At 36.5% G+C, this 14,105-nt stretch overlaps 3 protein-coding genes across 3 annotated transcripts; 1 reads left to right on the forward strand and 2 right to left on the reverse strand.

Annotated features, from left to right (window-relative positions):
- Positions 1–1,538: 1,538 nt before the first annotated feature.
- On the reverse strand, positions 1,539–4,553 carry HELRODRAFT_176164 (hypothetical protein; the record flags this gene model as incomplete). Its single annotated transcript, XM_009023485.1, has 4 exons — positions 1,539–2,656; positions 3,512–3,602; positions 4,345–4,417; positions 4,543–4,553. The coding sequence occupies 4 exons, from the start codon at positions 4,551–4,553 to the stop codon at positions 1,539–1,541; spliced, it is 1,293 nt and encodes a 430-aa protein (XP_009021733.1).
- Positions 4,554–9,876: 5,323 nt separating this feature from the next.
- Positions 9,877–10,284, reverse strand: HELRODRAFT_176165 (hypothetical protein; the record flags this gene model as incomplete). The annotated part of the gene is made up of 1 exon (XM_009023486.1): positions 9,877–10,284. The coding sequence occupies one exon, from the start codon at positions 10,282–10,284 to the stop codon at positions 9,877–9,879; it is 408 nt and encodes a 135-aa protein (XP_009021734.1).
- A 1,931-nt stretch (positions 10,285–12,215) lies between these two features.
- Positions 12,216–12,449, forward strand: HELRODRAFT_83294 (hypothetical protein; the record flags this gene model as incomplete). Its single annotated transcript, XM_009023487.1, has 1 exon — positions 12,216–12,449. A coding segment is annotated over one exon (234 nt), but the record flags the coding sequence as incomplete, so codon positions are not given.
- Positions 12,450–14,105: the final 1,656 nt, after the last annotated feature.

Raw genomic sequence — 14,105 nt, forward strand, 5'->3', positions numbered from 1 at the left:
CAAAACAAATCAAATATCGCTTTAAATAATCGCTATTCACAAAATCACAGAGTCACGTATTTACAAAATCACGAATTTCACTAATCGCTAATCTCCTTGCGACGTGCGCTTATATACTCTTCGCAAGCGTCGTTTCTAAATTCTTCTAGATTCTTCTAGTGCGTTCGGTAGCACGGTTATAACATTACCCCCTTCTTAGTTCTGTTCGTCCCGAACAACTTTCGTTCCGGTGTCCGCATGGTACGGAGCCAGTCTATCCAAATGAACGATCTTCATTCTTGCTCTCGGCTTCCGATATTCCTGAATACGGTAGACGACGTCAATCAAGCAGGTGATGACTTGATAAGGTCCTTCCCACACTCGCTGGAGCTTTGGAGAACGTCCTTTCTTCTTTACGAAAACTGGCGAAATCCAGGGACTTGATGACGGTTCGATGACGCCTTGATTCTGCATTGTCGTTATCATTTCGTTTACTTCTGTTTGTTTTGCTAGAGGAAGACGTCGTGGTACTTGTCGGATCGGTTTCGAATTCTGAGTATCAATTCGGTGAGTTACCAGAGCTGTTTTACCTTGGTCATTGTCACCGGTTGAAAACACGTCTGCAAAATCAGCAATCAACGCCTCGGCTTTTAGACGGTCTTCTTGATACAAATTGAGTTCATCCAGTAAATTTTTGGTAAGTTCTTTGAGTCTACCTTTGTCAGTTGGTAGAACCTTTTCCTGTTGCTCCATATCTAATGATTTCACCAAATTTATTGATTGGCAATTACCTATTTCCTCGCCTTTTTTAATTTTAATAGTGTGTTTAGCGGTATTCATTATTCTGACAGGAATAAGACCATTTTTGTTCGCTTCTACCAGGCATTTTCCAAAGACCGCGTTTTGTACATTTGTCGTTGAGGTTGGCTCTATCAAATAGAACTGGTGGTCCCCAGGATCGCAATTCAACTTGCCCCATACGATGTTTTCAGATGATTGAGGTAGTTCTATGTCACAATCGACTGTCACTCGAATGCATTTTTCGTCGCTATCCCCCATTATCACTTCTGTATTTCTCCAACTAAGAATGCGTTTTCCTAAGTCAATTTTGAACCCATATTTTGTCAGAAAGTCAACACCTATTATGCATTCGTCGATGATATCCGCGACTAAGAATGAACCTTCGAATAACAATTCGCCTAGCTGAACAGTACGGAGAATCTTTCCATAGACTGGTGCTGTTCCTCCGGTAGCTGTTCGAAGGATGTATTTGTTAGAAGTCTCTTTCTTCAGATTGGGTACCAAATCAGATCTTAAAATCGATTTTGTTGCTCCGGTGTCGACTGTAATTACATATTCTTGTTGATCAACTTTTCCGTTCAACCATAGGTGGTTTCGATTTCGATGTAGTCTGGAAACGTTAATTACGGTACTGGGGGCGTCAATTCTACTAGCCAACCTCTGCCCCACAAAGTTGGCTCTTATTAGTTTTCCGATCGTGATACAGGATTCTCTTCTTTTGCGCCATCTTGTCGCGCAATTTCGGCAGTAGTTATCTTTTAGGCGGTGTTTACAATCACGACGTAGATGGCCTTTTTCACCACAAATCCAGCATTGGGGTACCCCATGCTGTGAGGTTCGCGTTTCACAACCACCTTCTGGCAAGGGCATTCTTCATCTACTTGGCGTAGACGTACGTCACTTTTTGATGCTTGCTTTGCCGATTCAAAAGTGAGACTGTGCGCAACGGCATCCTTGAGTTTTCGTTTATCTGACAAGAGAAGGGATTGCTTGAGTTCCGAATCACGAAGGGCTTTGATAAACGTATCCAGGGCAGTTTCGTCTCTATGCTCGGGGTCTGATGTCAGATATGACAGCAATGTCAACCGTTCGATATCTTGTGCCAGCTGCTGAATGGATTCACCAGATCGTTGCGTTCTGTTTCTAAGCTGAAACCGATAAATCTGTTTCACGTGTTCTTCACCATAACATAAATCCAACGCGCTAACCAGAACTTCATAGTTGAAGTGGTTCTCCGCCGGAATCGTCTGAAGAACCTCTGCTGCTGAACCTCGCAGGGCCATTATCAGTGCTGTTGCTCGTTCTTTTCCGTTCCAACAGTTACTAGTTGCCGCAGCTTCGAACTGGGTTTGATAAACGTTCCAGGACATCTCTCCGTCAAATGCTGGTACCTTCAAAGTTCTTCTGGATGCGTGATCTAACGGCATGGCCATATTTTTGGATTGCTCCAATTCTCGCTTCAATTTGTCTATCTTGTGATCTACCTCAACGGTCTGACGATCAAGTTTGTGCTCGATCATTTCTATTCTTGTTGACTGTTCTTCAATCTGTTCTGCCACTTCCAATTTTACGTGTTTTAGCTGGTCCTTGATCTGTTTTAACTCTTCTGTCGGTTGTTCGGACTGTCGTTCGGACTGTTCTTTGATCTGTTTCATTTCAGTTGACATACTAAGCAGAAGTTCCATCATTTTATCGGTTGTAAACGTGAATTTGCTAATTTCATTGTCTTCGTCAGCACAATCAAACTTGAATTCGTCTGTGTTCTTACCTTCGTCAATGAGAGCTTCTCTCAGACGTGCTACTAGTACTTCTTTGTTAATTCCTGTAGCTCTTCTCGTAGCTGAACTACCAGACCACAGAGTTTTGACATCGTGTTCTTTTTTTATGAGTTCTATTCGCTAGTCGAAGATCCCACTTCTGACACCAATGTTATAAAACTCGCTGTCGTAACCGATTTACGACGGGTTCAAATCTTCGATTGAATAAAATCAATCAATCAATCTTCGTTTAGCGTTCAGAAAGGTTGGACGTTGTTTTATTTGCCATCAATTTTTTGCGCCAAATTAGACAATCAGTTGTATCCATTTCATTTAAATTTAGAGCTTTAACGTCTAGCTCGATTGTTTGCGACCAGAACTTCTTTGGGCGGCCTTTGGGACGTGTGCCAGGTACTTCAACATCTGCAAGAAAAGTTATGGCACTGTTTCTACTTCGTTTGACATGACCAAACCTGCATTCGTCTTTTATATTATCTAAACCAGCACGACGCAGGATTTCGGTGGAATCTCTATATCTCTATAGAGTATATATATATATATCTCTATCGGTAAAATATCTATAGTGAATCTATAATAAATCATCATAAGAAAGATAGAAGATCTACCTGGAATATCCATTGGAGAAGATATGCTGATGGTACGGCCCTTATAGCAGATTCAAAGGAAAAACTGCAAACAAATGTTTTCCAAACTGGTTTTTGAAGGTGAAAGGAAAGGCTTGAAAATTAACATCAACAAAACAGAGTGCATGGTTATCAGTAAAAGCAAAACCGCCCCGATCTGCTCCATAATCATTTTTGAGAATTATGAAAATTAGTTGGACCTCTCATACTTCGAATGAGGATGTATTAAAATAAAACAGTCCGGTGATGAAAAGAGAATTACTACAGATAACCGACGGGAGCAGTTAAAGTTTCTCACATCACGAGAAAGGAAAGAATGGAAAATCCAACTACTGGAAAGATTGCGGTCGTGGTCAACAACAAATAACTCTTTCAAAGTGTTAAAGATCGGGTTTTGTGGAGGTCGATGGTCGCCAAGGTCCTGCAAGGATAAGACACAAGAAAAAAGATATTTTACCTTCTTTTTTTAATTATAAAAAATATCTCACCTATGCTACAAGTTATTCTTAATTTAAAATCAACTAGAAATATCCAGTTTAGGCACTGTGATGTTTTACTAACCAGTATTTAAAAAGGGTCTTTCGATTGTGAAAGATAACTTAGATACAGTTCTACGAAGATGACTAATAAAGCAAAGACAACGAAGATAACAAATAATTAGTATTATCGACTATTATAACGGATATAACAATATTATAGGTAGTATTATATTTTGTTGATTTCCTATATATATTATTTCATAAAATTATGATCGAAACTAAATCTTCAAGTTCTCGTTTCTAATCGGCATTGACAACGTTTTGATCGAACTGATTTTTATACCGTATAAATAATATTTCTTGCCACTTAGACTTTTAGACCGATATATATTTATTTTTTTTCAAATATATCGGTAATAAATTTACAAATTCCGATAGATAAACATTAATTCTTTTCTTATTCCACAAATATCGATCAGAAATTTTCATATTTTTGTTCCGTTCATAAAACGATTAAAAACTGGTTGCTTTTTAACAGCAAACACTAAAAGTAAAACAAGTTTTCATTCCTATGATAAAATTGTTTTAACGTTCTTTTGATAAAATATAAATAAACAAAAAATATTGTAAAATTCATCTTAAATTTTAAAACCGTTTTTGCTAGAATAAAGAATGAATAAAAACCTGTTTCAATGAACTACTGAAAGACTTTTTGATATCCAAAGTAATATATCCAATGACTTCTCTATTCTGGCTTCTGTTTGTTTGTTGGCAATAGAATTTTATCTCAATCGATGAATTATGCGCCTTAAGATAGTGCAAGGCTCGTCTGAAAAAGTTCACAGTACTATAAGGTAAAAGCATTATTTTTTCAAAAATTACATTATGGCCATTGTTGATAGTTAAAAAAAAATCCTATGCGCCAAAGTTTTTTCATCTTATATCTCTTCCTTAGATTTTTAATTAACCTATGACTACTTATAATTGCTTATATTTCTTTTCTCCTATTTGACGTTGTCGTTTGCGTCACATATAAAATCATCTTGTTAGCCTCAATACCATTTCATTTATTAAATCTTAAAATTTTTCTTTCTTTCTTTACAGGCTAAAATTTCTGACTCTCTTTTCTATTAACGGAGAATATACACTGATAGTTTCTTTGTAAAAAAAACTTTATAATCTTTATAAATTTTAACTATTAAGAATAATTATTTATTGCCCATAGCTAACAGGACTGAGATACATCCAAACTATAAATTTAAAAAAATCAGATTTCAATTATGACTCAATTCGATAGTCATCATTGAAGATATCTTTTTCAAATCTAAAATCTTCTCGATTAAACTTTTTTTCTAAAAATATAAAAATTTAGAATTCAAACAGGTCAACATCTGATATTCTGAGAAATTCCTACCACGAAATATCGACAGAAAATAAATAATTAATTGAAACTTAGACATTTTTAGCTATTTATATTCCCCTCATGTGGTTGCAGATCTTCAGCTTAATTAATCCAAAATCATCACTCTCGTTAAGCAGCATCGGTTTGCTGCTATCAAAAAATCAAAACACACTGACAAGACCTTATTAAACGCAATAACACTATACACAACTAATTACAACATAACAGCAGCCGTCCTAACAACTACACCGCCTCAATCAGTCAATCAATCAAACAAACAAACAATCAAACAATCCGAAATCAATCGTTCTTGGTTATTTAAATGCACATATTCTTCTCTGGCATCCAACCATGAAAGCCAAAAGAGGCGAAGAACTAGCTCAAGGAAAAAACAATTCACCATCTGGAACATCTTCATCTCGTGCTTTATTCTTTCTGGACAATGACGACTAAAGACTAATCACAAAACACGATATTAAACACTTTTTAGTAGTTGAAAAGTGGTGCTTTGTTGTCTCTTCTACCTGCAATCTTTCCAGTAGTTGTTAGATTTTCCATTTCTTTAATCATTTCATAATTTCATAACCGGACTGTTTCAATACAACCTTCTTGGAAGTATAGAGGTCCAACTAATTTTCATAATTCTTCTCAAAAACCCCATCTCAGTAGTATCAATCTTTTTTCGTTCAGGACTCAAAGCCGTAAGTGAGCATACAAAAAATGTAACACTCTAACAGTTTTAATTTTAGAATATATCTTTCGCCATAGCTATCCTTCGTCAAACTTCAAAGAAAATTGAATTTGACTTGTTTCATCTGTTTACGATTATGGAGCAGATCAAAAACCCCATCTCAGTAGTATCAATCTTTTTTCGTTCAGGACTCAAAGCCGTAAGTGAGCATACAAAAAATGTAACACTCTAACAGTTTTAATTTTAGAATATATCTTTCGCCATAGCTATCCTTCGTCAAACTTCAAAGAAAATTGAATTTGACTTGTTTCATCTGTTTACGATTATGGAGCAGATTTTGACGGTTTTGCTGATAACCATGCACTGTTTTGTTGATGTTAATTTACAAGCCTTTTCTTTTACTTTCAAAAACCGATTTGGAAACAGTTGTTTGCAGTTTTCAAATTGATACAGCTATAAGAGCTGTATTATCAGTATATCTTACATTGTTTCTATTCACACCTCCAATAGATTCAAGGTAGATCTTTTTTATGATGATCTCACTATAGAGATTGTACTAGTCTGAAGAAAATATACGGCCTTTCTTTGTTTCGACAAAACTAGTCATCTTGTTACCAACACACTCATCGCTGTTCTATGGTCCTAGTAGAGGTTTTTGATAACTCTCATGTCTAGTCTAAAATTTTCCAATATTTCCATAAACTCCAGGTGTTTGACGCTATTGTAATCGTATTGTAGCTTTGGAGTAATCGACAAAACAAGTCTTTCTTCATTTCAATCACTTGATCACTGATAATCAAAGATAAGTTTCTTGTACCACAATCTTCGACAAAAGAACATTGAATATTTGAAATTTCAGATCTCATTTTGAAATCTCAAAAGAAGTTTTGTAAGATGACTCATCAAGCTGATTGTTCGATGTAGTTGACATTCGTTTGCATTAGGTTTTTAAAAGAATGCAATAAATATTGATTTAAAATTTTGTCAGAAATTTCACTGCTGATATCTCATTCAAAAGTTCTTTTACTTTTTGAATGCCAAATTCATAAAGGTATTTAATTTCTTAAACAGCAATCTCATCTGGGCCTGATGCTTTGATTTAATTTTGGAAACAGCCGTACAAACTTTAGATCTAAGTATCTTTGGTCATTCTACGTCTTTTTTAATAGATGGCTTTTCATTACGAATATCATCGAAAAAAATCAATCAATCAATACTTGTTTAAAGCCTCCATCCGTTATGGGTCGGACTTTTTTATTCCATTCATCAGTTTCTGTCTCTTGAAGTAGGTGTTCAACAGGGAAAGATATCAATGGTATCTCTGATGATGGTGTTTTCCTGACGGCATCTGAGAGTGTGTTCCAGAAGTCATTTTTGGCGTCTTCAGATTCACCGGTCTGTGGTGCATATGCAGAGAAAACAGGTTCTGTTTTCTAAGTTTAATCATCATTAGGCGTGAGCTGATTCAAGCCACCTCCAGTACATTTTGTGCCAGTGATTCCAGTATGAAGATTCCCACTCCATTGTTAGATGTCTTTTGGCCATTCCAGAACAACTTGTAACTCCAATGAGAGAGACACCATTTGATTTCCATTTTGTTTCAGATGTCAACCCTTCGCCTTTCCAGCATGTCGACGATCACCATGCAATCCTAGAAGGTCTCCCTGCCCAGGACTTTCCCCTATCCACCAGCATGAAGTTTTCTTTCTCTAAGATTACTTCATCGGATTTAACTTTTATGCATCCAGAATCGGTACTAGCCCTTTTTCCAGTGATTTCATTGCATATGTATTAATGTTTTTAATACTTTCAATGATTTCGCATCTGTTATTCAATCTTTTGTGTCTAAGCACATTATTTTGATTGTTTTGTCCAGCTTTTTATATCAATCAGGACTGCAGCCTTTCACTTTCCTTCGTTCATTTATCAGAAATACGATGACATCTTTTACATTTCAGACCTTTTATCTCTTTCACAGGTATAACTCCCTTGCTGATTCTGTCAAAACATCTCTAAAAATTTGATATTTATTTACATCTTCCGTCAATAACTGAAAACGATTTCGTATAACAACGTCATATTTGATCTTGATCTCATTATTTTGTGATAAACTGACAACATTCAAACGTTTCGGAGGCACTTCCCTTTTGATTTTATTTATATATATATATATATATATATATATATATATATATATATATATATAAGGATATATATATATATATAAGGTAGAGAAAGTCACATATATATATATATATATTATATATATATAAATATATATATAGACGGTGTTGCCGGCATTCGTCCTTTATATCATCTAAACCAGCACGACGCAGGATTTCGGTAGATTTGATGTGGTCTTTCAGACTAATTCGTTGCATCCATCGGAGCATTTTCATGTCGGTTCGTTGAAGTTGTTGTTTGTCATTGGCCATGTTTCTGCACCATATAAAAACACCGGACGTATCACAAATTTATAAAGTCTTGATCGTAAGGTAGTGGGATATAGAGGCAAGGAGATGCCATTTATTCGTATGCGTGCTCGAACGGCAGCTTCAGCTGTTCCAGTATAGTCTAGATCATCCCCTAGATATTGAAACGATGTGACTTTCTCTACCCTAATGGCTTCAAAATTATTGCTATTTCAAATTTGTTGTTGTGGATTGATGCAAGCAGGACAAACAAACTTGGACACTTTAGATAAAGTACCAATTATTTTTCCAAAAGATTGATTGGCATTAAATTGTTTACCGTTAGATGTTTCATCAGAAAATCTACAACGACACGCTAAAAAACCTTTGAAATAAAGGAAAGGGTTGATATTGGTCTATAGTTACTCACCTCATTTGCATCTGAGTTAGCCTTTTTCAAGATCGGTTGAATCGTCGCATGCTTACAGTTGGAAAAGATTTATAAATCTCGTCAGAAAACATATAAATGAATAAAAGTATTTTATAAAAATAGGCGTAGGGATCATGTCCAATCTGCATGTTTTCGTTGGTGATTTAATTATCGTTTTCCTTCCTTAACTGAATTTCAGCAACCAACGGAAAGCAGGAGAGGAAGAATTTATCCAACATCGAGACAGCTTCAAGCCGAACCTCAGGATGTGCGCTTTTTGTTTTCGATCATCCTCGCAATTTTATCATCAAAAATTGTAAAATCTGATCAGCATTTAGAGAGTTATCATTAAAAGAAGTGTTTGCCGAACATTTATCTAACATCTTATTTGCAACTATTTACGATATTGTTAAAATAATGCATACGCTTGTCAGAAAAAAGATTGTTTTTAGTCTTCAATGCCCAGTTCCTTTGACGCCCAATTTCCGGACAGTTCCTATAGATTCTTTCACTCGCTATCAACCAAGGTGCAGCATTTGTTTGTTTACGATAAATCACCCGCATAGGCACTAAATTGTCAGACACGGATCAATCTTAGTATCAAAAATTGGAAAATCATGTGAACAAATCACTAGATCTAACTTCAAGTACTTCAGACACATGCGTTTGTGAATACCAGCTAGAATATATCAAGTATTTCATGTAGTCGTAGAGTATTAGGACTATTCTTCTTACCAACGGAATGTTAAAATTATCCATAAGTACACCACGAGCCTCCGACATTGTAATAAGCACCAACATAGAAATCAGCTCTTCAAGGAATACTAAAGTCATCTGTTCCGAGCCAGGTCTATAAAAAGCAATTAAACAGAACTGATCAATCCCAATCTTCAATCTGATGGCCACAGCTTTATTGGTCCTGTAGGTCACGTCATTTATCCTGTTAGTGACCTAGTACCAATCTTTCCAATTTCTTGAAAGTTTAGCAGGGCATTGCCTTTTTCTGCGCAGTAGGTTGTACAACCAGACCAGGTCTTTGGTCTTGAAACTAGAGTAATTTCCTTTTAGGTCATACCGCATTTCCGTTTTTTCGGTTCCTTTAACCATAAAAAGCCGTCGTAGTTCTTTCTTGATTTTGTAGTAAGCTAACCGATAGCTTTGATGCATGATGTAAGATTCGTCGTTGACATCTTTCCTGTCGATCAGTGATGAAAAACTCATCCTCATCAGCAATGAAGCCGTCGTTGATATCATCCAGGTAGACAAGGATCAAGCTTTCATTCTAAGTGCATGCTGGAAGAGTTTTCCCAAAACTTGAAACGTCATCTGTAACCAATTTGTGTTCAGTATGAATATTCGCATCAGCATTAGAATCAACTCCACTGACATCGTTAATCTCTAGATTTATGCTTTCCCAGATTAACGTCTCATCCAAATTATCATCAAAAGTTGAATAGTTGGTGAGTGTTGCTTTGAAATCGTTGTTGTCATTAATGTCAACATTATCATCAAAAGTTGAATAGTTGGTGAGTGTTGCTTTGAAATCGTTGTTGTCATTAATGTTAATGCTGTCGTTGTTGTCGATGAAAACAAGCGAGTTGTTAGCAGAAAGATCATAGTAGTCCCAGAGCATATCAAAAGTTTCTGTCTTTATCACTGTTAACTTCTCGAACACCGTCGTCTTTGTCATCATCTTCATCATTACGATAATAATGAAAAGCATTAGAAGTGAAAGCAGTCGAGTCGCTAGCAGCAGAATCCGAGTAGTAGTCCCATTGCATATCAAAAATTTCTTTGTCGTAGCGCAATTTGATCATTCCAGCGGTTATAACAATATATATATAGGCCCGGTACAAATCTTGCAAACTTCTTCAATAAAAGATTGTTCAAAATTTTGACACAACATTCAACAGTTTCGCTTATTACACCTCAAAAATTTCAGTATAGTTAGACCAATAATAGAATAAGCTTACCCAATCTAGATTTCAAACTCATTAAAAACATATTTACAAAAACCATAAATACAACAACGCCCTCTGAACAAAAAAGGCTGCCAAAACATCACCTCACAAGAACATCTATATGAGGAATACAAGATACGTATCATAAAACAACAAACCGATCTACTATCATAACAACTTTTAATAAAATATCAGAAAATAAACACATCCATGCCAAAACATCAAAACTAAATAAAGTAATGCCTGGCTTGCAAATACGACACTAAACTTCTCATAATAAACTGATTATTGGCAGCAGCAACAACAAAAATAAGCAACAGGAAAAGCAACATTATTAAACTTCCTGTGCAAAAAACAATTTTATGAACAAATTTGTTAAAATAACTAACTGATAATGACTACAGTGAAGGTTTACTATAAAGTCTTACACCCCTATTAAACAAAATATTAATAGTAAAAATAACTTGTCAATCTCCCATGCAAGTTCTTGAGCAAATTCTGGATTATTTACATGATCAACTGGGTCACTAGTCAGTATTTCCCCATCAAATCTAGCATCTGCTGCTATACTGTAATGGACTCTTCTAGGAAATTTTCGACCTAAAAATTAGTAAACAATCGTATTGAAAAACATTTTTTTATTATGAATCAGATCCTATTACAAATAATTCTGTTTAAAAATCATGAAAAAGATTGATTATCTGAAAGTCATACGAAAATTAAAAATACTTTTTTAAATACTTTTAAACAGAAAGATCAGCTATTGATTAAGCAATAAATAAACAAAAACAATAGATGCACAGAATACGATGGCTTTTTTGAATACGACGAAGGCGAAATTGAAGGCATGCGAGGAATCGCTGAAAAGTTCTGATTGGGAGTTGAAAGTGAGGCAGAGGTTAGAACAGGCTGAATCTGAACAAGACAAACCGCACAAGAGATTTGTTAGCGCCATCCACGAGGTCCAAAAGAAAACCAGCATGAAGAATATACTGCTCGAGAAGAAATATCAAACTTTAGGTCGGTCTTGTCTGGATTTGTTTTATCTACTCATTTCTTCTTTAATTTATTTTTCGAATGAATGAATGAATAATTAATTGCATGAATAATTGAACAAATACATACATACAAACAACAGCGGATGATATTCTAATCTAAATCTACTGTCTTGTGGAACAGGACAGTGGATTTAGATTAGATTACTTTGATAATAAATTATCTTGCCATATATCCAGGATGAACGCAACAGTGGAGTGATGTTGCGGAAAATCGGGCGTTCCCTTCTGGAATATCAGACTTAGCACTTTAAATACTAGATCGCTTACTGGACGCTCCATGGAGATCGTCGACATGCTGAAAAGGCGAAGGGTTGTCATCTGTTCTTTGCAGGAAACAAGATGAAAATCAAATGATGTCTCTCACATTGGGAGTTACAAGTTGTTCGTGAATGGCCAAAAGACAGTCCAAAATGGAGTGGGAATCTTCATACGGAAATCACTGGCACAAAATGTACTGGAGGTGACTTGAATCAGCTCACGCCTAATGCTGATTAAACTCAGAATGGGAAAACAGGTTCTGACTGTTTTCATCGCAGACCGGTGAATTTGTAGACGCCAAAAATGACTTCTGAAACACACTCTCAGATACCGTCTGGAAAACACCATCATCAGAGATACCATTGATATGTGGCGACTTCAACGGCCATGTTGGGAATAAAGCAAATGGGTTCCACTGTGTCCATGGAGGCTTTGGCTACGGGTCTCAAAACGAAGACGGTTTACGGCTTCTGGAATTTGCTGAAAGCCATGAACTCTCCCTGTTGAATGCCTACTTCAAAAAGAGGGCTAAACATTTTGATCATATAAAAAAGCGGGATGCCATGCACACAAATTGACTTTATTGTCGTCAGACAACAACACAGACGACTATTACGGAATACCAAAGTCCTTGAAAAAATCATTGAGAGAAGACTGTTGTCGTGCGTTTCAATATGTGGTTACAGTACGGCTTCATGGCAGGGAGATCTATCTATATAATTCGTCAGCTACAGGAAAAATACTTGATAAAGCAAAAACGACTGTTCCAAGTATTTTTGGCTTGGAAAAGGCTTTTAACAGAATGCCTCATGAGACAATCAGGTGGAGTCTACGTAGACGGCTTGTTCCTGAATATCTGGCTTGGCTAGTTATGGCAACGTACTCTAACAAAAAAAATTCTGGTCAACACAATTCGACATTAACGTCGGCGTCCATCAGAAATCAATACTCAGCCCTTGCTCTTCATCACGGTGATAGAAGAAATAACCAAACCAATACGCTCAGATTACATATAGAATGTGATATATGCAGATGATATCGTCCTGACGGCGGCCTCGAAACAAGACGCAGCCAGAAAGTTTGAAAACAAAAACTATGATCACCGGTGGTACATGGCCAATGATCTCCGATCAACTCCAGCCCCTCACACGAAACATGATCTCCGATCATTGGCCATGTTTCGTGTGAGGGGCTGGAGTTGGAAGCAACTCGATCAAATGCCTTCGACGTCAGCAGTGGTGTCACAGACGATGCTCGAGAATTACCGGCTCACTGAGGAAAGTGACTGATTTTGTATGCCCCGCCTGCATCAGGGCCCAGATGATGATACAATTACCTGGATCGAAACTGCTACTTCATTTCAGTATTTGGGAGATTGGCTAGATTGTACTGGAACAGCTGATGCCGCCGTTCGAGGACGCATACCTGCGGCGTGCGGCAGATAGGACATCCTTGCCTCGAAACTGAGGCGACGTAGCATTCCTCTTACGCTGCGCTCAGAGCTATGCAACACAGCAATGTTCTGTTCTGATGTATGATGCATAGACGAGGCAGATGACAACAAAACTCGAACGACAGCTTCATCAAACCGACATGAAGATGATTCGTTAGATGCAGCCTGTTGACCTAAGGGACCATATCCATACAACAGAGATCCTGGACTGCGCACGTTTGAGGATGCATGCGAAGCGAAGCGAAAACGATACAATAATTTCCGTTACTGACCCAAGAGGTCGCCTGAAAAAGTCCTGAACGCCAATCATACAGAATGACTTGAAGACACTTGGTCTCAAGGAGACAGAAGCTGATGAATGGAATAATAAATTCTGACCCATAACGGATGGAGACTATTAACGAGAATTGATTGATTGATTGATTGATTGAAATTAAAATAAAAGATTAGATTATTTAATTTGAAATATAAAAAATAAAATTATATATAAACATATATAATACATATAAACATATAATATATAAAAAATATAATATTTATAATTAATATAGAGATAATAATTAAACACAAATTAAACAAATTAAAATACAATCAATCAATCTTCGTTTTGCGTCCAGAGACCGATGTTTTCTTTGCCATCAACTTTTTGCGCCAAATTAAACGATCAGTTGTATCCATTTCATTTAAATTTAGAGCTTTCATGTCTTGCTCGATTGTTCACGACCAGGACTTCTTTGGACGGTTTTTGGGACGTGTGCCAGGTACTTCAACATCTGCAAGA

The sequence above is a fragment of the Helobdella robusta genome (assembly GCF_000326865.2).
Source record: "Helobdella robusta unplaced genomic scaffold HELROscaffold_36, whole genome shotgun sequence".
In the NCBI taxonomy this organism is placed as follows: Eukaryota; Metazoa; Annelida; class Clitellata; order Rhynchobdellida; family Glossiphoniidae; genus Helobdella; species Helobdella robusta.